This window comes from Argentina silus (assembly GCF_951799395.1).
Source record: "Argentina silus genome assembly, chromosome: 9".
NCBI lineage: Eukaryota > Metazoa > Chordata > Actinopteri > Argentiniformes > Argentinidae > Argentina > Argentina silus.
In genome coordinates this window covers 3,091,391-3,116,310 of record NC_139663.1, presented here as the reverse complement: position 1 = coordinate 3,116,310, position 24,920 = coordinate 3,091,391, and the positions used below count along the sequence as shown (strand labels likewise).

The window sequence follows — 24,920 nt, the reverse complement described above, 5'->3', positions numbered from 1 at the left end:
CAGTGGCCCCGCCACTTGGTCACGGCTTTTCACTGTCCTGGCGCCCCGCTGGTGGAATGAGCTTCCCACTACTGTCAGGACTGCAGAGTCACTACCGATCTTCCGCCGTAGATTGAAAACCCATCTCCCTAAAGACCTCTTCACCCCCACTACCCCCCCTGTACTAACCCTACCCCATACCCTAGAGACCTCTTCACCCCCACTACCCCCTTGTACAAGTTCTCTCCTGTGAATAAAAAAAATAAAAAAATAAAAAAATAAAGGCTTCTGGCATTACGACTGCCAATGGCCCCTGGTCTGAGCATTGATTACTTTGTCTTATGATTGTTGGATAGATGATTCACTTACTGAAACAAATGTATTTGTTGTAAGTCGCTTTGGATAAAGGCGTCTGCTAAATACAGAAAAAAACTTTATTTATTCTCCTCTTTACAATTTCAGTTTGATTCATGTTACGAAAAAATTAAGCACACTTTAAAACTAGTGCATGTATACAAATATCAAATAATTAGCATAATATGCATTGCTTACAAATTATATAAATATGTAACAGGTATATACTCTTTTTTAAATGGTTTGCCATTGTATGTTCTGTGTTACACTCAAAGGCAAATCAAAAGCATGTCTCGTTGATTTATATATAATACAACCCACAAAGGCTATGGAAAAAAAAGAAGTGCCACAGGTAGTGACTTGTGACTACACAAACCAGAGAAATATACAGTACACAGTGTTCTACTGTACACACTGCACAGAGATCAATATAAATGTAATGGCTCCCATTTTGGCACCAAAAGTTGCATGTCAATTGCATTCTAGTCAATGTTAACGCCATGCAACATTTAAAGCCAACACGGTGGACAGTTTGCAGAGCTTTTTGCATCTATGACTCTGGTACCGACCATCTGATGAAACATTCCTCTCCAGCCAAGACACAGATATACATGTACAGTACAGATATACAATAGACACGTGTTTGTAAGAGGTTTGTATTGATACGCTTGTGTGTGTAGAGAGAGAAACACACACGTGTGTATGTGGGTGTGGTTGTGTAAGTGGGGTAGAAGTGACAGAGTGTGTCCAGAATTAAAGTCCAGAATCAGTCCAGAATCAAATGAGTGGGGTAATGTTCAAAGAGAGTCTACGCCAAGTGATTGTCAGAGACGGCTCAGTTACTTCAGTCCATGTCTACATTCAATAAACAGACAAATGGAAATGTGTGAATGATTGCAAAGTAATTTGTAACAAAATCCAGCATATACAGGGGTACTCAACAACCGGAAACTGGTTTTTGGAAACTACAAGAGTTCATATGAGGTGGTTTGAGGCAAACTGGCTGAACTGGCTGAACAACCATATGGCTGAAACTCCAAAGGTAAATTAGCACCTACAGAAGATGTGTATCATCAGTACTGAAATGAAGGTTTCTCACTCTTAAAAGTGATAGGTCACTCCAAAAACGATTTTGAAACTCATAAGTACTCTAATGTTGAGGTTAGTTTACACCCCACACCATCTGTTATTAGGTTCCTGCTATGTATAATGTTTGACCAACTTTGACATTGTGGGCGAACAATCTGTAGAGGCAATTAAAACAAAATTGAATTGCCTCTACAATGATGACTTCTCCACCAGTCATAGAGGGCTGAAATTGACCATTGGATCATGAGCTTATCTTTGAAACAGTATTTCAATTACTGTAGACCTGGTTCACCAGAAAAGAGGATTCTCTAGCTAATCAATTACTTAAGAACAGATCAATAAAGTGCCAAAAGAGAAACAAAACAGAAAGAAAAAGACCACTGCTGGTCCTTGAAAAGTTGTACAGCCAAGTAGCTACACTGTAACAGTTCAGTGGACAGTGAATGCATAGCAGTTTATCGTCAAACGGGCCTGTCACATGATTTGGTTCACGGACATTCCTCCCCCATCCACTGTCAAATACATTAAGAAAACAAAACAAGCTGACAGATGATCCAGACACACAACACAACATGTGGCAACTATAAAGGTAATAATACATTCATTAAAATAAAGCAGGTTTAAAGCCATATCTCCCAGGAGTAGCGATAGCCATGGGTTATACAACATGGTCGTGGCTCTGCAGAAGGCTGGGGCCTGGTTCCAATACCGACAACATCCCCTCCTTCCTCCTGTGCCTGAGGTAATCACTGATCTGTAGGTGGTTGGATAAGGTTAAAACAAAGTTTCAATCCTAATGCATCTTGAACCTATTCAACACTCGTAGATCTATGATGACCTCAAAGGAGGAAGGAAGGATACATCTTTGTGAGGTATTGGAGCAGGGCCTTGGAGAATCCACAGGCCTTGCCTGGTAATCTCTAAGAGCACCACACACACCTGAGAAGAAGTACACTAAAATGAATACACTTTGGCTCAGTCCCAAATCAACCCCTCGCCCCTACCCCTTGATACCTCTCCAACTCTTCTCAATCTGAAAGGATTGGATGGGTATATTGTCCGCAAGAAACTGATAATAGCTCCAAGCCCTCAGATAGGCTAGACGGGGTGTACATTACATTGCTTACTGCTCGCAGCCAACCTATCCATGTCCATGGGTAGGGGCTAGGAGTTGATTTGGGACTGTGCATTTGGCCTGGGCTCTATGGCTCACAGGGGCCTAGTAGCAAACCCAGCGCTAAGGACGAGTCATCAATGGAAGGCAGCGTCTATGACAGGTCGGTCACCTAGCCAGGGGTCAAGGGTCATGACCTCACTGATGGGCGGTGCCTGTCTCTGAATGGACAGGTTGCCGCTCCCCAGGTTTGCTGCTCCCCCGCTCCCCCCCACCCCAACTGGGAAAATCCTCTGAGTGGACAAAAATCCCCTCACTCACTCTCTGGGGGGGGAACAATTCACTCTCAAATAAATAATAAACCTCACCACCTAGTCTTTGTTCCTTATTCTGACCGAGTTCATTTCAAACGCTCTGATGGCAAAGATGGCATACTGGGGCGGACAAAGATGGAGGGGCATCTTTAAAACTACCAGAAGAAAGATCAGTTGAAAAGACAGTGGGGGATGTCGGCAGTCCTGGAGGGGGTGCAGGGGGAAGGGTGGTGGAGTGTGGTGCTGGACGAGGTAGGGAGACAGACTGCTCTCTTGGTTTTCACTTAAAACATAGCTACACAGCTACTACATTCCAATCTGTAGATGCCGCCCTGGGGTCGAGTCTTTTTTCTTTTCTTTTTTCTTTTACTCTCTCTCTCTCTCACTCACTCTCCCCACTAGAGCAACCCTCCAGGGTCTCTAGACTGGAGGAGAGGAAAAGGGGATGAGAGGAGGAGTGTTGTCAGGAGGGAGGGATGGATGCTGGCTCTGTGGGCTCCTCATATGCCCCCCCCCCCCCAGTCAGACAAGCCCAGAGTCTTTGGCCATCCTGTAGAAGATTCCTTTCTTGGCAATGAGGCTAGAAGGAGACCCAAACTCTGCCATCTCCCCCTTGTCCAGAACCAGGACCCTGAAGGCAAGAACAAAGTTGAGACAGGTCTGTTAGAGACTCAGAAACATATCTAAAGTGGTATGTAATGTAAACTATTACTGTATAAATGTGTGTGTGTGTGTGTGTGTGTGTGCGTGTATGAGTGTGTGTACTGTACATTACCTGGTGTAGTCCATGATGGTGTTGAGTCTGTGGGCGATGGTCAGAACAGTACAGTCCTCAAACTGGGTGCGGATGGTGGACTGGATCAGGTTGTCCGTCTCCAGGTCCACAGCAGCTGTGGCCTCGTCCAGAACCAGGATCTTGGTCTTCCTCAGGAGAGCTCTGGCCAGACACACCAGCTGGCGCTGACCCAGACTGGAGAGATGGAGAGAATGTAAAGAGAGAGAATGTGCATACTCAGAGGACATGTTAGGTTATGAATGGTGTATTTATGCCTATGTAGACCATCATACCTGAGGTTCTCTCCTCCTTCAGAGCACTCGTGGTTCAGCTTATCTGGCAGGCCAGACACAAAGCTCTTGAGATGGGCAAGCTCCAGGGATTTCCACACCTCCTCATCAGAGTAGCCATCGAAGGGATCCAGATTCATCCTCAGAGACCCTGAGAACAGCACTGGGTCCTGGAAATGAGAGAATCCAGTCAGAGTACAGTGTGTGTGTGTGTGTGTGTGTGTGTGTGTGTGTGTGTGTGTGTGTGTGTAATCGTCATGTTGTGATTATTATTATTATTATTTCTGTTAACTCTGTCCTCTGTTGTTTTCTGACCTCTACATTGTCTCCCCACTTGTCTAAGTGTATAATTAGCTTTTTCTTTTGCTATATATTCTATTTTTAATATTCTGTGTCAAATGTGTTGTGAAGCTGTGTAAAACACAAATAAACTTGAATTGAATGGTTTTGTTTGTGTGTCTTACCTGTGGTATGATCGTGATTCTGGACCTCAGGTCATGTAGGCCCAGCTGTGCGATGTTGACCCCGTCTATTTGGATCTCTCCCTGGGCTGCCTCAATGATGCGGAACAGCCCCAGAGTCAGAGAAGACTTCCCTGCTCCCGTACGACCAACAATACCAACCTAGAAACAATACACACACACACACATATATTTTACATTTACATTTATGGCATTTAGCAGACGCCTTTATCCAAAGCAACAATACATTTGCTTAAGTAAGTGAATCATCTATCCAACAGTCATCATAAGACAAAGTTATCAATGCTCACACCAGGGGCTATTGGCAGTCATAATATAATCATTATTTTTTATTTATTTATTTATTTTATTAGCAGGAGAGAACTTGTACAGGGGGGTAAGTAGGGGTGAAGAGGTCTCGGGGTTGGGGTTAGGGTTAGTATAGGGGGGGGGGGGGGGTAGTGAGGGTGAAGCAGTCTTTAGTAGGGACTGTTAAGATGTAGCCTGAAGAGATGGGTTTTCAATCTACGGCAGAAGATCGGAAGTGACATATATCGGAAGTGATATATATATATATATATATATACACACATACATACAGTCATGAGAAAAAATTAGGACACCCTATGAAAACCTTTGTCTTCTTCAACATATTCAAACATATGGACATTTGATATTCATTTGAACAATATTGAAAAATTGAGGTAATATAACTAAACAAATACAACTGAAACAAATTATTTAAAAAATGATTGGTAAAATGTAATTAATAGAAATGCAATCTTCTTGTGAGGAAAAAGTTAGGACACCCCCACATTTAGTTCCACTTAAAATGCCTAAAATTATAATAAAGAGCACCACATCAGGTGCAAATGATTAGAACAGCGTTACAGAGGATTTTGGAGGAGCCTGTCCTATTTAAACCTCAGATATTTAGTTTGGTTTGCTCTTGATTGTTGAAGTGAGTTGCATCACCATGGCGAGATCAAAAGAGCTCTCTGAGGCCTTCAGAAGAAAAATTGTAGATGCATATGAGTCTGGGAAGGGATATAAAAAGATCTCCAAACTATTCGAAATTGGCCATTCCACTGTCCGGAAAATAATTTACAAGTGGAGAACATTTAAAACCACCACCAACATGGCCAGGTCAGGCCGCCCAAGCAAGTTCAGCCTAAGAGCTGACCGAAAGATGCTTAAAGAAGTCTCCAACAATCCCAGAATGTCATCACGAGACCTACAGGTATCTCTTGCCACAATTGATGTCAAAGTACATGCATCCACCATAAGAAAGAGACTGAACAAGTTTGCATTACATGGGAGGTGTGCAAGGAGGAAACCCCTGCTGTCAAAAAAAAACATCAGGGCAAGACTAAAGTTTGCCAGAGAACACCTAGAGAAAGACCAGAACTTCTGGAACAATGTGCTTTGGACAGATGAATCCAAAGTTGAACTATTTGGGCACAGTAAGAGTAGACATGTTTGGCGCAAAACCAAGACAGCATTTGAGAACAAGAACCTCATACCAACTGTGAAGCATGGGGGTGGAAATGTCATGGTTTGGGGCTGCTTTTCTGCAGCAGGGCCTGGTCAGCTCACCATCATAGAATCCACTATGAATTTTGTATTGTATCAGAGGGTGCTTGAGGAAAATGTGAGACCATCTGTTCGAAAGTTGAAGCTGAAGCAGATGTGGACCATGCAACATGACAATGACCCAAAACATTCCAGTAAATCTACCAAGGAATGGCTCAAGAAAAATAAATTGAGAGTTCTGGAATGGTCAAGTCAAAGCCCGGATCTTAATCTTATTGAGATGCTGTGGATTGATTTGAAACTGGCTGTGCATGCAAGACACCCCTCGAACATCACACAGCTGAAAGAATTCTGCAAGGAGGAGTGGGAAAAACTTTCTCCCAATTGATGTCAGAGACCTGTAGACAGTTATAAGAAACGTCTAATTGAGGTTATTTCAGCCAAGGGGGGCAATACTAGCTATTAGGGCATAGGGTGTCCTAACTTTTTCCTCAGTAGGAATTGGCATTATTGTTAATTTTTCGTTAAATAAATGATTACAAAGTTACATTTTCATAGTTTTTTTGTTCAATTACATCCCCTTTATCTATAGACATTGTTAGAAAGAAGATAACATATTGATATGTCCATATTTTTAAGAGAATAACTTAATATTTTGGGGGGTGTCCTGACTTTTTCTCATGACTGTACACACACGTATACTGTGTATTAGTATACCGTGTACTCAATATTAGTATAGTGTTGCTAATAAAGTGCTTGGTGAGTGTATATTAACTTTCCTTATTCAACCCCTTTTGAAATTACAAAGTATCATTATGATAAAGAATCCCTTTACCAAGTACAACCTGGACCAGACAAGCACACACATGCAGCCAAAGACACCATCCACACACACACCTTCTCTCCTCCGTGGATGGTGACGGTTATGTTGCGGATGGCCAACTCCTGGTCCTCTCTGTACTTGAGGCCAAAGTCTCTGATCTCTATGTGTCCCACAGTGGGCCAGCCAGGGGGCAGGGTAGACTGGTCATTCCTCCACTCAGCCTGAAAAACACACACACACACACACACACACACACACACACACACACACACACACACACACACAATTATCTTATCAAGCACCATTATCTTCCTCTCTCCTAATTATTCTCTCTCTCTTGGATAAAGCAATGGAAATGGTTTGCGGTTTTTTTCTGCCTCTTACCTCTTTCTCAGTGTCTCCGTACTCTTGCACTCTCTCCACTGCAACAATGTTGGTCTCTAGATCTGACGACATCCTCACCAGCCACGTCAGAGAGGCAGTCAGCTACGGGAAAGACAGAAGAGAGAAGAGAGAGAGAGAATAGAGAATAGAATAGAGAATAGAGAGAAAGAGAAAAAAATAAAAAAAGAGAAAGAGAAAGAGAAAGAGAGAGACAAGATACGGGGGAGAGGAAGATAGGGAGATAGGGCTTGACCAAATCTGCATAAATCAGGTCAAGAGTCTCCCTCCCTTCTTATTATCAGAGCTAGCAAGTACAGCTGTGGGGTGGGAGACGTAACAAAACGTCTGTTTTTCGGAGGCAAGGGAATACGAAGTTAAGTTGCTAATGGAGCTACAGGCTCACCTGTAGAGCGTAGGAGATGGAGAGTCCCATGATTCCAGGGCTCAAACTCGACCTGGCCATGACCGCAAACAGAGCAGCGAAGGAAACAATGCAGTTGCCCACAAACTCCAGACGCACCGCCAGCCACCTGCACACAACAACTTAGAGTATCAGGCACTAACACTCATAAGGTAGGTTTCTCGAGCGCAAAATAAGCCAAATCCCACTTTCAATGGAGACTTTCAATTGAATATGCTTTAGTCTAGGGTTAAACTTAATCTAGGTTCTGGAAACCGAAATGAGCTCTCAGAGCCATTTGGGCTGGGTTCCCACAGTTCAGTATGCGATACCTCCATTTCAAAACATTCTCTCCTATTCCGTACGTACATACTGAACCCGGCCAAGCTAAATATATGGGTAACGATTTATAATAATATATATATATAGTTTATGAGTGAAAATATCTCAAATATTTTATGTAGGCCTATAAGACTAATGAGGATGAAGCCAATTGGGTCCTTCCTAACATTGCCACCTAGTGTTCAGCACTGACTTCTTACCTATTGGCTACGATGCTGGGGTAGTAGGCCTCCTGGTTGTGGTCGACTCGACCGTCACTCTCGCGGATGAAGCGCTCCTGCTCTCCAAAGGCACGGATCACGCTTGTGCCCAGCAGGGTCTCATTGAAGTGTGTGTAGACGGGCGAGCGACTGACCGACTCCAAGCGCTTCAGCTGACGAGACGACGCCACATAGAATCTCTACAGGAGGAGAGATATAGGTTAATTGAGAGAGCTGATGATTACTTCAAGGAAGTATGTATTTTCTAAGTATTCAAAACACTTGGCTTCCTTTCTTTGACTTTTCACCTTAAGTGGCACTTATATACATGAAGTGCGCAGGTGGAAGTAAGCTCTCGCCCATCCAGTCTTTTCAAATCAATGACAATGAAGAAAGAGAGCCAAGGAAAAGAGACTAAAGTATTGAGACAGACCTATCAGAATTAAAATTCACCAACCGACCTGCACAAAGAAGTAGAGAAGCCCCAGTGGAGGTATGATGATAGCCACCAGCGGTGTGGCAGCCAGGATGACCACGCAGGACCCCACCACATTGAACATGGATCCCATGAACATCTTGATGATGCTTGGGATGATCGTGTCGATGGTGTCCGTTTCCTTGGCGAAGCGGTTGACCAGGTTGCCGCTGGGAGTGCGTTCGAAAAAGGACATGGGGGAACGGAGGACATTATAGAGCATGGTCTGGTGGAGGTACCGCGAGGCCAGGATCCCCCCAATGGAAACGGACATGGAGTAGCAGAATACGGCCACGCCTAAGGGGTGAGATGAAGGGGGAAGAGGTTTATTGTGACATACATATACACACTGACACATACATACATACATACATACATACACACACCCTTCCTGAGAGAGGTCCTGTTAAGCTGTGTGACCTATGAGCTAATCACTGACACTGTAACACACACATCTCTATACCCTTACCCTGAGAGAGTCCCAGTGCGCCGTACACCCCCAGTCTCATCTCTCTGTTGGGCTGGGTGCCGTTAATGACTGGGTCGTCAGTCCACAGACTGAGCCAGTAGTTGGACAAGAGCGAGGCCAGGTGGTGACTGAAGAACAGGAAGATACTGATGATGGACAGCAGCACGCCGATGGCCTTCATATACTCCCAGAACACAGACAATTTCACCTGGAGGACAAACATTCATACATTAATGTACACATACCTACACAAATGCAATAAAGGTGGATTTCTGCAAACGTATACAGACAAACACACACACACAGACCAGTCTCTGCTCAAGCAAACTCTCAGTCTCTTACCCGTCCTGTGTTAGCCTTGTCAGCCTCTGTGAGTTTGCCGACCTCTGCGTTCTTGGCCTTCTTTCCCAGCACCCCATCTCCATCGGCCTTCTGTGTGGATTTGTCCGCCCCTGTACTGTTCTGAGTGCCCTGTCTGGAAAAAGGAACACAGACACATCCAGTATGGCGACACGTCATACCACAGCGTTTTCACTGCTCATACTTGAATCAAGCTTCTTTGCTCAGGGGCACAGAGGCAGGGATTTGAACCAACAACTTGTAGATGATCAAGCTGGATTCTAATGAGGACAACACTGTTGCAACTTGGACTATCATAAAAAATCATCATGATTACGATTAAATCTTTTCCTGGGTAGAGGACACTGGTAAGGCGTCATAAACTGGGCTTTCACTCACCCAATGACAGCCGCAGGACCACCATTCTCTTGTCCTTTCTTTGGCACAGTTTCTAGAGAAAGAGAGAAACACGCACACCTGGTCAAAGAGAGCACAGGTATGAGAGAGCAGACAAACACACACACAAAATCACAAACACACAGGTACCATCAACACACCACCACACAGAATGGTTAGCATAACTTCAGGGAACACTTCCTTGTAAGCATTGGTCTGGGATCTGATTAACATGAGACCTAACTATTAGGAGTGAATACACCAACAGCAAACCAATGTATCCACTGATCATGTTTTACAATGATACCTGAGAGCTATGTGCTCACTCAATTTGTTTAGAAACATCACCTGTGCTAACTGCAAATGTGCTTACTGTACATTCAAAACAACTCATATAATGCTCCTGCATGTACAATAACAGTATAGTACTGTATACAACCCATTCAAATTGGTCAGAGCATTTTCCCACCAAACAATGAAATCTAGCCTAACCTACTGAGTGCTAGAAACTACCAAAAGTGTACTTTCTAATACCAACCACATCCCTTAACCCACTGTAGTGTAGCAAGCACCCGCTTAAACCACTGTAGTGTAGCAAGCACTCGCTTAAACCACTGTAGAGTAGCATTAACCTCAAGCAGCCAGTTCTGATACCGGGAGAGTGGCGTGAACGATACTCTAAGAGAAGAAACCCATCTCGGCATATAAAAGTCCTGCTGGGTGTCACACTGGGCCAGGCTTTCTACCATTAACAGCCAATCAACGATTTGACGTTCCTGCCAGCAGTGAACCAACTTCAGATACAAACAAGCAAGACGTTTCACTCGCCAGCAATTCCATGATGGGTATATAATGCATGTGCAAGGCAATGCGACTTGACAGCTGTATGAAAAGGCTAAGTGAAATGCCATGCCAGTCTCTGGCAGAAGTCGTCCCTGCAACTTAACGCAAAGTCACATTGCTGAGTCTACCTTTAATGCTTGTTCCCACAGAAAAACAAACTCCACGCTGCCTGGCCAAGCAGTCCAAAAGTCTATTGTTATCAATCTGAAATGCCTTGCAGAAAGGCGGATTTGTAGACCCAGCCTGCACGTTGATCGTTCAGCCCCCGATTGCTGTCGCTCAAGCCTGCCTTTCTGTAAGGCATCTCTGGTTGTTTTCTGTAGGAATGAGTGCTTAATGCAGCTGACATGCAAACACATGCAGAGCAGGACTGTGTCCAGACTGTATATAGCCTACTTTCCTTATCTCATACCCTTTAGAAAGACAGGTAGAAATTCCGCCTTGCCAAAAACCCAAAACAAAACCATCAGATTTAAACAGAGTTAAACAGTAGATCTGACTAGAAGTTGCAAAGGGAAGGAGACAACGATAAGTACTGGGACTGAGCCACAAATGTGTCCTAAACCAAGTCCCTGATAGGACCGACTGACAACCACTCAAACCTTCAGCTTTCCCCTCCTCTTTGTCCTCCTCCTCCTCCCTCCCCTCTTCTGAACAGCAGACAAGAGAAAGACAAAAAAAGAGGGGCAAAAGAGAGAGAGATGGAGAGACATAAACACAAAGAGACATTGAAGAAATAAAAACAGAGAATGGTGAGACGAGAGGAAAGAGACAGACTAAAAGAGTGTGACTAGTTCCACCAAGAAGGTGATGGATAGGTGATGGATAGGTGATGGGCAGTGCCCATGAATGGACCAGAATGAACAGCAGAATAGGCATTATTGTTGCATGATAAACTTTGCAAGACGTGAAGGTATCATACAGCTGGGGGAATTCGGTGCCGTGTGAAATGGTTAGATAAAGGAGAACTTGTGTTTGAGACAAAGATGAAAAGCTGGTGATGATGGTGATGCATAGGGTGGTGGTGGTGGTGATGATGATGATGAAGAGGTTGTATGGGATTACAGTGGAAATAGTGATGTACATACAATTAGGGTTGAATGATGACGATGATGATGATGAGATGATGAGGAGGAGGAGAAAGTTGGCAATACCAATAAAAGCAACGAAGCCAACGATCGGTGGCTCACCTGAGTCATCCTCACTCTGCTCTGCGTTGGCGTATGTGTGGAGGAACTCAGCGAAGGCCCCCTCTCGCCCCAGCAGCTCCACATAGGAGCCCATCTCAGTGATCTCTCCGTCCACCATCACCAGGATCAGATCTACCTGGGGCAGGTAGCTCAGCCCGTGGGTCACCAGCACACGCGTCTATAGACACACACACACACACACACACACACAAGGTCAGCTTAGACATGCGTCATTCTGCATAATAGTGCTACGACGACCTATGGCATATACACACACACACACACACACACACACACACACACACACACACACACACACACACACACACACACGTGTTATCAGTGATCACCACACTTTTGCTGCTCACACAAGTCATGCGTCATGTGTATAAACATTCCCTAAGCATCTAGTGGTGTGTTTGTATTCATCAGACACTAGCTACACACACACCATATCTATGCTGTTTCTGCTTGTTTATGTCAACTCACTTAGTTTTTGTGTGAGAAAGTTTATGTTCACTAAAAGAAACCTAAATATAAATAAACAAACAAACAAACACATTAGTTGAGACAACCTTACCCTGTCTTTGAGCACACCCTGCGGTCCGATGACCTTCTCGAAGATATGCTTCCCCACGTGGGCGTCGACCGCTGACAGGGGGTCGTCCAATAGATAGACGGCACAGTTGCAGTACACGGCCCTGGCCAGACTCACCCTCTGCTTCTGACCCCCAGAGAGGTTCACCCCCTGGAGAGAGGGAGGAAGAGAGAGAGGGCGGGAAGGAGAGAGGGACAGAGCTGCTTAAGAGTGCGCATCATTGACTACACTAATTGCCAACATACAGAGTGAACATTCCTGTTATCTGTCCACAAGACCGTTTTCCAGACCTCTGCAGGCTTTTTAGGTACTTTTTAGCAAACTGCAACCTGACCATCCTTTTTGAGGACAACAGTGAAGCCTCTGTAGGCTGGTGACGTATTCTGCGGATGGTAGTCTCTGACCCATTCACGCCTACCTCATGGAGAGTATTCCTGATCTCTAGGTCAGCTGTTTTGGGGTTTTTCTTAACTATGGTGAGCATTCTTCAGTCATCCAATGTAGAATTTTCCTTGGCTTACCAGCCCGTTAGGGATTTTGGTATGTCTAAGGTTTTGGCTATGTTTCTGATAGATTTTTCTGATATTTCAGTCTCATAATGGCTTCCTTTACTTTCATTGACATCTCTTTGGTCCTCATGTAGACAGACACCAATAGTAAACTTCAAAGACAAATGCAAAGCCTAAAATCAATACTAGACATTGGCAGCTCTCATACGCCTTTACTAATGGAACACATCTGACTAACCAGAAACACCTGTCAAGCCAATTTTCCAATACTTTTTGTGCCTTGAAATAGGGGAACTATGTATAAAAAGGGTTGTAATTTCTAAATGGTGAAACTTAAAGCTGAGAATTTCTACTTTAACTTCATAGTTATTGTGTTATTTCAAATCCAAACTGTTGGGAGTATAGAGCTAAAAGAAGACAAAATGCTTCCTCTTTCCAATACTTATGGAGGGCACTGTATCGCCCCTATATTTGTCTGTTAGGAACCAGAGGTGAGGGGAGGAAGGGGGGTGTTGTGGTACCTTCTCCCCGATCTCTGTGCTGTCTCCTGCGGGTAGGATCTCCAGGTCTGGCAGGAGGGCGCAGGCCTCCACCACTCTGTGGTACCAGCTCTCCGTCCTCTCCTGGCCAAACACTATGTTGTCTTTCAGGGTGGCATTCTGGATCCAGGCCTGCTGGGGCACGTAGGCCACCGAACCCTGAAGAGATAAGAGACAGAGAATACATGTTACATACAGTTTAGAAACACATATCATATATCAGATACACATGCGTCTCCATGTTTACCTTGACAGACACTGTGCCCTCCAGTTTCTCCATCTCTCCCAGCAGGGCAGAGAGCAGGGAGGATTTCCCACTCCCCACATGCCCCACCACAGCTACCAGAGATCCATCAGGGATATGCATACTCAGCCTGGAGAGAGAGGGAGAGAGTGACTTGGTGGGTGAGTCTGTGTGTGTGTGTGTGTGTGTGTGTGTGTGTGTGTGAGAGTGTGAGTGTGAGTGTGAGTGTGAGTGTGTGTGTGTGTGTGTCTTACTCAAGATTCACAAGCAAGGTTCATTCATGAGTATTCAGTCATTCCTCTCTCATACTGAATATGAGTACATACACATGCACACGCACGCACACATACAAAGATCAAGCCATACCTCTTCAGAGTGGGGGTTTCGTTTCTGGACCAGCTGAACACCCCTTCCACAATGGAGATACTGTCTGAAGCTGGGAACGGAAGAAGAGGGGGGAAAAAGTGAGAAGCACAGTAAAAGACAGGACAAGATGAGAGGAGGGCAGGAAGAGAGGGAGAGGGAACAGCATCAAAGACTAATCAAAGAGACATACATGAAACAGCACCTGCTACAGGCTAACTTTATAGCCCACATAAATTCCGTGTGTGGATGTGTGTGTGTGTGTGTGTGTACATGACTCACAGCCTGCTATGGCCTTGCGCTCCACGCTGTCCTCCTGCAGCTCCTCGTGGGACAGAAACACACGCAGACGCTTCATGGACACACTTGCCTAGAGAGAGATGGGGATATGCCAAATGTAGAGGGAAGGGAGGGAGGGACGGAAGGACGGAGGACCATTATTAAAGCTGAACTAACCTCTCAGGCTAGGTGGTATTGTCATCATATTGGATACACGTATCCAATCCTTTCACATCTAGAGAAGTGCCAAGGGAGTAGGGGCATAAGGTATTCAGCAATTATTGACCAAAGCCTCATTCTCACTAGTCAACTTTCAACCGTGTCCACTAACAGTGTGGTGCACTGAAACCACTGTGGTTTCAACCGGGTCCACTAACAGGAGTGTCTTGCCTGTTGGTATAACCTGGCTGTAGAATTGGCTGCATTTAACTTCCTCAACAAAATCTAGCAGAAGCAGCCCATCAGTGACAACATAAGGGTCTAACTACAAGGACTCTCTCACCTCTCCCTGACAAATCTTAGCTGACAGGAGCCTATATCATGATTGTTCAATGTGAAAATAAATAGCATCCACTCCACTCCACAAAATAAGACTATTCAATCGAGTTAAATTCACTCAGCTGTTTTGCTGTCCGAAAGCACCGGTGCCTAAAATGCCAACACACGCATGTGGAAAGTGTGCTCGGTTTATTTTTAGTTTTTTTTTTTTATAAATCTAACCTCTGCTGACATTTCTAAATCTGACTGTTGTATCACTACACAAACCAAACTAGACGGAGCTGCGGCTAAACTCAGCTTCTCTACAGACCGGCTAAAAGTATGCATGTACAATAGCACGTGTAGCACAGTGGAGATGTAGCATCACTGATACTGTAGAGTAGAGAGGCCTTAGCACTGACCTGCACCGTGGGGAATCAACGTGTTGCCCATAGTCACCAGCAGCCCAGTACAGTGTGCTAAAGCCTCTACCCCATACTCATCAATCAGTCCACCGGTAGATTACAGGTATACCCGCCTAACGTGGCGATGTGTGCAAGAATGTTAAATGAAATTATGTACAGCAGGGTCACGTTAGGATTGGACAAACAGAGATGTGTTCCAAATTGAAAAATGTTACTTTTTTTTTTTTTTGCTGACGAAACAAAAACGGACAAAACTAAAATAATAAAAACACTCAAAACTTATCCTTTGACCACCATTTAAGGAACAAAAACATTCACACGGCAGTGTGGGAAAATTGTGAATGTTTTTGTTTAGTCTACTGAGCTTGTAGATCAAAGCTAGTAACAGCCTCCAACTGGTATTTGTCTTTAGACTCAACACATTTTTTTTCCAGCCTTATGAACAAGATGGCTGCAAAAGATAAATTGGAGCATTGTTGCAGTTTGATGATCTGTACACTAGACCTTACCTGTCAGAGGCAGTAGAGAGCCAATTACATTTCTATCACATCCAGGTGAAACAACTTTACAGCAAATTAGTGCTCAACGCGCTCGACGAGAAAACCATTACTACATTCATTGATGATCTGTTAAGGGATTGATTTACTTACTGATTTACTTAACGATTAGTGTTAGTGACAGAACAATTGGTTGGTTGGTTGGTTGGTTGATAGATAGATTGACTGGTTGAATGAGAGATGGACTGAGTGATTGACTGATTGATATGCAGATGTACAGACCCCAGCACACGTACTGTACCTGCACCATGCTGCTGATGACCATGGGCAGCATGTTGAGGGGGAAGCGCAGGATGTTGAACAGAGCCAGAGACACAAAGGCCTTCTGGGCATCTAAAACGTTCCTCTCATCTATCATCACATACACTGCAAATGTAGACAATGCCACCTAGTGGAGCGTAAAGAAGCAGAAGAGAGAGAGAGAGGGTGGGTGGGTGGGGGGGAGTGGGGGTGGAGAGAATGGGATAAATTAATGATTCGGACACAACCAATACAATTTCATGTGTGGGAAAAATGCTGTGTCTCTCTCTCTCTCCTCACTCACCAGGAAAGGAGCGCAGACCCAGGTAAAGGTGGACATGGCGCCCAGGTAGGCAATCCTCTTGAGCACGCACAGCTCACTCTCTCGGATAGCTGACACCTTGTCCTTGAAGGCCAGCTCCCAGGCATAAAGCTTCAGCACCTTGATGCCGTTAAGCACCTCGTTCATCAGCTTGATCCGGTTGTCCTTGCTCTTCATCTGGGCTACCTAAACCATCACACAATGCAGGTTAGAAGAGTCGAGGGAACTTGACAGGGCATCTGTGCAAGTATTACATCAAGTGCATCCCTAATAAGCTCAAATATATCAATGTCAGTCCAGCCCACTATTTCTATTGCAACCCCAAGATTCTGTCTAATTTGAATTCTGGTTAGAGATACATCCTGAGCAAATCTAACTAAACTAGGTGGGTCTCACCTGGTATGTTTTGGTCTTCATGGCAATGACGGCGTTGATTGGAACCATAAGGACCATAACAGCCACTCCAGCCAGCACGGACGGACCCAGGTTCTATATAGGAGACGGGATTGCAAAGCAGCGACAGCTCAATAAGAGATCTTTAGGAAAAAAATAAGAGCAGCATTGGTATGCTTCGACTAAGGGGCTTTACACACTACAGGGCTGTACTGTGCTGGTTACGATTTTTTCATTTTTTCATATTGTCCTCTCTAGCATCGTGTGCGCAACTATGGTGGATCCGTAACCAGGCCAGTACAGCTCAGCAAGGCTCAGTGGTTCTAAAGGGTGTTCTTCAAAACATTTTTGAAAGGGTACTCATCAGTTTCAAGAGACTACTACTATCATGAATGGCTATGATTCAAATTTAGTCAAACTTTCAACCGTATGAAAAAAACGTAAAAAAAAGGAGTGCCATCGCAGTCTGATTATCCTTAGTCCTTACCTGCCAGAGAAAGTAGAGAGCCAGGATGACCTGCAGCGGGGCCGACCAGATCATATTGATGTAGGTGATGAGGTCCATGAAGCGCTGGGCATCCACCGACATCAGGTTGACGATCTCCCCCACTGTGGACGTGCGCCGCGCCGCGTTACTGATCACAAGCGCCTGAGGGGTTGTCAAAGGTTAGAGGTAAGACAGGGGTCAACAAGAGGTCAACGACAATGACAATTCATCACGTCAGGCAAATCCATCAAATGATTGGGTCCATTGCTCATTCACCAACAACAATCTGTAACTTTTGATCAACCCTGCACTAAACTGAGGAAGTGGGCATTGGTAAAAGTAAACATTGCAGTTTCTTATTTCACATCGTGGCTAAAAGTACTTGTAGAACCTCGAGTTAGCATAGGGGGGAAAAAAGCTGCATTTTGCAACTTTTTGATGACATATCCTTCAATAGAATAGATAGTGAGATTTCCCCACCTTCCTGTAGACGGCCCCTACGATGGCGGTGCGCAACCTCATGCCGGTGACGAAGCAGACGTGGAAGTACTTCTGCAGGATGAGTGTCTGCACACAGGTGCACACAAACAATAGTGCCGTGTAGAAGTAGCCCTGCCAATAGGGGGCGCTAGAGTCATTCACAAACCGGATCAGAAGCCTGGGGGAGAGACAAAAAGAGAGAGAGGGAAAAAGCTATAACGGCATGAGAGAGGAGTTAAAATATACAAAGCCTGGGACGGAGAAAGAGGTAAAAAACTAGCAACCAAAAGCCAATATTCTAGGCTAGGATCAATAATCCTAAACCTATAAGGCAAGGCAAGAGAGGAGTAAAAAGCAACAAATGGATCAGATCAATATGGCAAGAGGCATTAGAGAGGGCTCAAGAGAGACAGCCTTAAGCAACACCAAGGCAAGAGAGTTATGTCCCTCATCATCCCCTTAATTAAACCCATCATTCAAAGGTGTTAAACAACTTCTAACAACACCTCCTACATTAGAACAGCATTCAGTGTTACACCGTGGCCAGTCGCTACCGTGGTCATCTTTAACTTGCAAGTGTGCTCCAAAGAGGAATCTTGCACACTTCATCCGTCAAGAGGGAGTGGTTTTGGCAGGAATGTCCAGCTCAGTAGCACAGTTCCCCTCCTTATTTAATGACTGCTCTTCTGAGGTTGAGAACACACACTAGGAGCTCAGCATTGCAACTTCACAGGAAACGTATGAAGGGTAAGAGTTGAACATTCTCCAACATGTGTAACCTGATCTTTGGTTTTTCAAAATGCCAAAACACACTCTCAGTGTGGGTCCTTGAAATTACTCAAGGTCACAGCTGTTGTTACAGAGATGTGGCTTTCACCGCCAAAGAGGAGAGGAGGGGAGAGAAGGATGAGGAGGAGGAGTCAAGTAGAAGGGGGTTGAAAGCAGCAGAAAAGGAGAGGAAAGACAAGAGGATAAGAAGCGAGCAAGCAACAAAATGCAATGATACACGAGACACAACGCTTTATAAAGGAGAAAAGGGGCAAAGCGTAGACAGAGTGAGAAATGATTAAAGAGAAAAAAAAAAACTCAAGACAGCAGCTTGCCTAACCTGAGTATCTCTGGGCCCACGAACATGAGGATGTCCTGGATGATCTTGTAGAAGGAGGAGACGAGGAAGTAGGGGCCAAAGGTGAGGCAAAGGGCCCAGAACAGAGACGGCTCGCCCGTCTTCTGAGGGTTCTTCACGATCAGGATCTCAGACTCTTCTATAGGGCAACCCTCCTTCTTTTCGACCCGAGACGTCCTCTTGGGAGAGTACAGGGTCTTCTCATCAGGCCTGGGACAGACAGAGACAGAAGGCAAGATAACTTTCATACTGACACTGTATTCATAGACACTAAGTAGTTGACATCAATAGTTGAATAACATTCGAACACCTGATATGACCAACTACGACCAAGACGTTTCCAGTACTATCTTACTGAAGCGCGCAAGTTGTAGTGGCAGAAGTTGACCTGACCAGGCAAAATTCCAGGCCCAAGTGGATACGTGATCACTACTGGCCCTTTCCATTCCAAATTGTCACAACCCCTTACCTTACTCCCTCCAATCGAGTGAGCCCTCCAGTGACGTTTTCCTGACATTTCCGCAAGTGAGCCCTACCAAAGCGAAGTGGAGCTCAAATGGGAGTGCTCGGTGTGTCTGGCTCCTCACCTTTTGACCTTTTGGCATTCGGTGTCCCAGCGGCGGACAAGCTGGGGGACGACCCTCTGGGAGCGGTCCTCGGAGTTCAGAGACCACAAGTCCTTCTCCTCCAGCGGACGCTTGTAGCCCGTCACCATCAACCTGGCAGGGGGAGCGGGATGGAGAAATGGACAGGAGGTAGAGGGGAGAAGGAGAAAAAAGGGGATAAAGGGAAGGAGGGGGAAGGTATAGAAAAACATGGAAAGAGAGCGAGCAAATGAGAAAAACAAGTAGGGAGAGAAGGAAACTGTCAGCACCATATGGTGCCCACCATATCCTTGCTCCCAATTGGCTGCCTGCGTACCCAGAGATCCACCAGAAGCTGATCCTAGACAGGAAGGAAGCTCCGACTTCAGGACAGGGATTCTGCAAGTCAACAGATTCACACTCAGTCAAAAATCAAAACAACAGTAAATATACTTTCTGCTGAGTCAAATTATTCACACACACAATTATAACCCTAACCCATTACTTAATATAGTTAATTTTGTTCATTTTATTCATTTAGTTGAGCTCACTTATTTAGAACCAGAAACTACACCTACAAGATATGAACTATATGCAGAGTAGGGGTATTTACACAAACCGGTGTTATTGATCTCTAAATTATGTTTGTTCATATGAGTTACTGATTGCTATATCATGTGTCATCGATCTGTTAACAGATTGGCTTCCAAGCTGAACAGCAGCTTGCTATACATTGATTTGACCCATTTGTCATTTTTAAGGGTTTGTTGGCTACAGTACTGGTAGGAATAACACATTGTCTGAGAGCCTGAGCACCATGAGAACCATGAGGGAAATCCTACTGTTAGCACAATAACTTTAACAGCAGCTTGTATTCATACACACAGCTTGGCCTAACACACACACAGCTAAACACACATGCACAGCATGCATGTACTCACAAAAACGCATGATAGTTTGTATTCATACACAGCGTGAACTGAACAGAAACAAAAACACACAGGGCAGTTTAATGCACAACACACAGTTTGCACCAACAAAAACATAAAGCTTATTCATACACAGCATGTACACATACAAACAAAAAGAGGGAGGAGGGAGAAACAGAGAGAAAGTGGGAGAGAGTGATGAGAGAGAGAAAGAGAGAATACATGAAAGAGAGACAAAAAAAAGTGGGAGAGAGAGTGGAATGTTTGTGTGTGTGTGTGTGTGTTTGTGTACACTCACTGTGTCTTTGACTGCCTCGGAGAATAGTGGGGGCTGGTCTGACAGGCAGGACAGGAACAGAGAGATTAGCAGCAGGGTATAGTATGTGTAGAAGGTGATGTATCTGAACACACACACTGTCGAAGGCTGAAATTAAGGGCAAACACACACACACACACACACACACTCTCTTTAGGTCAAATTCGCACTAATCTTGAGTTTAGAACAAAGCCAAATCCATCTTCCTAACCACTACATCAAAAATAATGTCATAACATTGTCAATTAGCAGATGTTTTTCCCAAAAGTCAGTTCAGCATGTGCACGCAAATCCGGTATCATCAAGGTTATCAAAGTATAATGTGATCGAAGCAGGAATCTAACCTACGACTCAAATCCTAAAGCCACCGTGAGAACCACTAGACCACTCCACTCTGTCCTCTTCTGTTGCCCACTCACCTCATTGAGGGCCTGTATGATCTTAGATCTGAAGGTAACGGTGGCACACAGGACTGCCACAAGCCAGAAGTTGAGCATCACCCCAGACGACTGGACCCCTTTTTTCCTCTCATACTGGGTCAGGAGGGTGGCCAGCAGCTGTGGCACACAGAGCACAGAACACACAAACACGCATAGATACATACGCTAGGCAAGCTTTAGGATCTCAGAACACACAAACACGCATAGATACATACGCTAGGCAAGCTTTAGGATCTCAGAACACACACAGCTCTATCATAGCTCACATGCATACTGGCACTGAACACCTCATCATTAAGCCTAGATTTGCACATTGGCTCCTAAAGCTACGAAAACATACTCCAGCTCGTTTGAATGAGTGAAACTGAGTTTGCACTCAGATTCGATAACAGAACTGTCAATAAACCCCTGTGAAAGTGCCAAGTAACCAATAATTCCCAGCTCCTAATCCTAGAATAACAACTCCTAATCCTTTTTATCAGATTGACATCATGTAGGTGCGGGTCATTCACCATGGTGATGCCAAGCATCGTAGGGCTGACCAGATAGACGGGCGTGGTGGTACCACCGCCCTGGCTTCTTTCCCAGAAAGAGTAGAAAACATCTGCCCAGCAGATAATCCACAGCAGAAAGCCAAAAGCCTAAGAGGAGAAATAATGATGATGAGAAAAGAGAAAATTAATAATTCAGATCAGGTAAGGAAGTTAGGTTAGGAAGTTATCTTAAGGCAAACACTTTCACACACTGTTTACACATGCTCTTACTACCTTATTATTGTCATTTTAAGACTGAGATTGCAAGATTCACTCCCTAGAGACAGACTGAAATGAGATCCACCACAGGTGTGGTAACTAAATTCTCGAGATTCTTCTGGATCCGCTCTGGGGGAACCAAATGGAACTCTCAATGAAAGGAATTTGATGTAGCAGCTGCCTTTAAGGTGTAGGCCTACTTCTTAGTCACTTAGGCCTAATATGACACATGTTAGCCTTTGTCTAAGCTCAAGTCTCAAGTCAAGTCTTGTTTATTTGTCATTGCATTGAATACAAGTAGACAAGGCAACAAAATGCCTAGGGCAGAGCAGCTCTACAACATCAATCATCATCAACAATATGATGTAACAATATAATAATAGGATAATAGATACAATCTAAACAGTAACAATAATAAAACAGTAAAAAATAATCAAATAAAATATACAGGACTATTATAGCAGCAGGAGAGGGAGTGTAGAGTGCAGAGTGCAATGTCAATGGAGAGTGTCACTGAGCAGGAGGCAGGGTGGAGGTATAGTCAGTGGGGTGGGGGGTGGGGGTAAGAAGGGGCCTGAGATGCATTCCGGGAGAGAGGGGGGGTCAACAGTCTAATGGCCTGAGGGTAGAAGCTATTCCGAAACCTGTTGGTCCGGCACTGGATGTTTCGGTACTGTTTGGCAGATAGAAGCAGAGAGAACAGGGTCTGACTGGGATAGCTGTTGTCCTAATCCTGCTTTATCTCATTCTATGAGACAGACACACTGCAGCCCACAGACAGAAAGACAGGCAGACAGAAGGACAGTCTGGCATATACACATAAACACACATTCTCCGGCAGTGGGACTCACAGTTTTGGCTTTGTTGAGGTGGGTCATGCATATGTACCCCCGGTCATGGCTTTTGAGGTATAGGAAGTAGAGCGGGGCACACACCCAGAGGTAGAGGCAGGGGACCCACACCAGCACCGTGTTCTGGAAGCACTGGGTCAGGTCCGGGTTGGGGGCATGCCACGTGCGGTTCCAATCCTGAAAGAGAGTATGGAGCATTTAATAGCATTTGTTTCAATGGAGCATTGACCGCTCTGACAGACTGCAAGATAAGCTTGGGCAAGCATTGTTGACATTAATTGTAGTGTTTGTGCGCGTTCTGTTATGAATGGCATCATAAAATGACAGGCTAAAGGGATGTTCTCATTATACAGTGGGACGAGTGTTTCATCAAACTTTTTTTTTTATTTACATGGTGTGCTCCTACTCTTCATGTCAGTGTGTGAGGAGTTAAGTTTCAAACAATGCCCACATAAAAATTCCTCTGCACAAAAGGAAAGAACTTGCAGAGGGGTGCCAGTGTGTGATGCCAAGTCAAGTTACTGGCACACACAGGGCTGTGAACTTCTCACCGCTACTGGCCATAAAGTATGAGCTCCCTCTTTGTTATATTACCTAAACATCTGCCTTATAACGCCTTCATAACGCTGCTATAACAATGATGCAACAGATGTTCAAAACAGTCACAACACAGCTTTTACTTTAGCTATTGTTCTGACAGCGTTATATTGCCTAGCTCCTATGACAGATAGTTCAGGTGCCTTACTTTGTTTTCATTTTTTTTGCATTACACAATAGGCTATTTGCCAACCATGACACATTCTAAAGTTCATTTGCTTTGATAAATCAAACTGCAGTCACAGACAGTGAACTGCTGATAAAGACAAGCAACTCTGAGGTATTCACAAGGGGTTAGGGGTCTGGTGATTTCTCCCTCTACTGCATTCGATAGCAACGCACTTGTTTAATCAGGCTACCCCTTCAAACCCTGTAACCCTTTTTAAATGTATTCGGTTCACTTAACCAATTTCACAAAACAAAAACAAAAAAAACACTCACTCTCATCAAAAACATATTGAAGAGGGATGGGTAATGTTTTTAGACCATATACATCATATATCATTGACTTATGCACCTTAGGCTAGACAGTTGATCTGAACAGCTGAGTGAATGGATGTCACACTGCATCCTAGTCTCCTGTCCCATCCCCAACAATTTATGCTTGTTGACTATGAGCAACTAAATCTCATCCTGACCAGGCAAGTTATGTACAACAATCAGACAACAATGTGTAGGCCTGTCTTCTACACTGTAGGTGCAACTCGGTCATACTTGTTTGCAAACTCCCTGATCAAACCAACAATAGTCCAATTCAGGTCTAGATGGGATAATAATGTGAACACTGTTTAATGTTGTTGACTGGCAAGTTGATTGCAGTAATGACTGCAATAACAAACCAAAAAACACTTCCAACAATGCAGGCCTTTACATGCAATTTGCCCTGAACAAATAGTTTGACTCACTTCCCATCCAAACTAAAAGACTATAACTAGTTTGTCTAACCAACTGTCAGCTGGTGTGACTTTACGTTTTGCTCACTGGCTCATCTAGTATACACTCACCGAACACTTTATTAGGAACACTATACTAATATTGGGTAGGGCCTTTGCTCTCAAAACAGCCTCAATTATTCGTGCCATTGATTCCACAAGATGTTGGAAACATTTATTTGATTCTGGTCCACGACGACATGATCGAAGATGAATTAGTGGTGTTTACCAGACTGGGCGATGTTGTAATTAGTTAGCTAGCTAGACAACAAAAGCGGTCACTAACAAATACGTTTCAACAAGTATTTACTGGTATGTAAATTCAACCTCAATTTCACACATTATTATCACAACTATGCCAGCATACACTCCTCAACCTGCTGCTAACAACCGGCATGATGACGGCCTAGCCTGTGCTAGCTAGCTGGCTAGCTACCAATACCATGCTCACAGCTTAGTACACAGCAGGCAGGCAGTGCAAAGCAAAGCCGCTCATATTGATAAACAACAACAACTGCATAAACCTAGTCAACAAGGGTCGCTGCGTTGAAACTTACCCAAAATGGGTCGGAACCGTCCACACTGCAGAACTTGTCAAAACCCATTCGCCGTACTTCAAGTTCTCCTTCGATATTTTGGTAAACGGTGCTACAGCTTTGGTTTCATAACCCACTTCGTCCGTTAGCGCCGCTTCGTGTAACAAAAGAGAA

General features: G+C 44.4%; 1 protein-coding gene across 1 annotated transcript; it reads right to left on the bottom strand.

Moving 5' to 3' along the window:
* Positions 1–382: 382 nt before the first annotated feature.
* On the bottom strand, positions 383–24,863 carry abcc1 (ATP binding cassette subfamily C member 1 (ABCC1 blood group)). The gene is made up of 31 exons (XM_083676291.1): positions 24,768–24,863; positions 22,682–22,858; positions 21,591–21,719; positions 21,058–21,195; positions 20,621–20,746; positions 19,731–19,792; positions 19,397–19,528; positions 18,792–19,019; positions 17,684–17,861; positions 17,204–17,365; positions 16,720–16,812; positions 16,306–16,509; positions 16,003–16,149; positions 14,306–14,393; positions 14,027–14,096; positions 13,664–13,790; positions 13,399–13,575; positions 12,351–12,518; positions 11,771–11,948; positions 9,741–9,792; positions 9,345–9,477; positions 9,003–9,210; positions 8,520–8,830; positions 8,059–8,258; positions 7,520–7,646; positions 7,117–7,218; positions 6,807–6,953; positions 4,380–4,538; positions 3,919–4,085; positions 3,626–3,820; positions 383–3,481 (listed from the first exon to the last, which is right to left on the bottom strand). Exons 1-31 carry the CDS (start codon positions 24,813–24,815, stop codon positions 3,373–3,375), a joined length of 4,542 nt encoding a protein of 1,513 aa, XP_083532417.1. The 5' UTR covers positions 24,816–24,863; the 3' UTR covers positions 383–3,372.
* Positions 24,864–24,920: the final 57 nt, after the last annotated feature.

Coding starts and splice junctions, on each gene's coding strand:
- abcc1 (XM_083676291.1), bottom strand. CDS start 24,815: ATGGGTTTTGACAAGTTCTGCAGTGTGGACGGTTCCGACCCATTTTGG. Junction 11,949..12,350: donor AGGGTGTGCTCAAAGACAGG/GTAAGGTTGTCT, acceptor GTGTGTCTATAG/ACGCGTGTGCTGGTGACCCA. Junction 7,219..7,519: donor CCATCTCCTACGCTCTACAG/GTGAGCCTGTAG, acceptor TCTTTCCCGTAG/CTGACTGCCTCTCTGACGTG.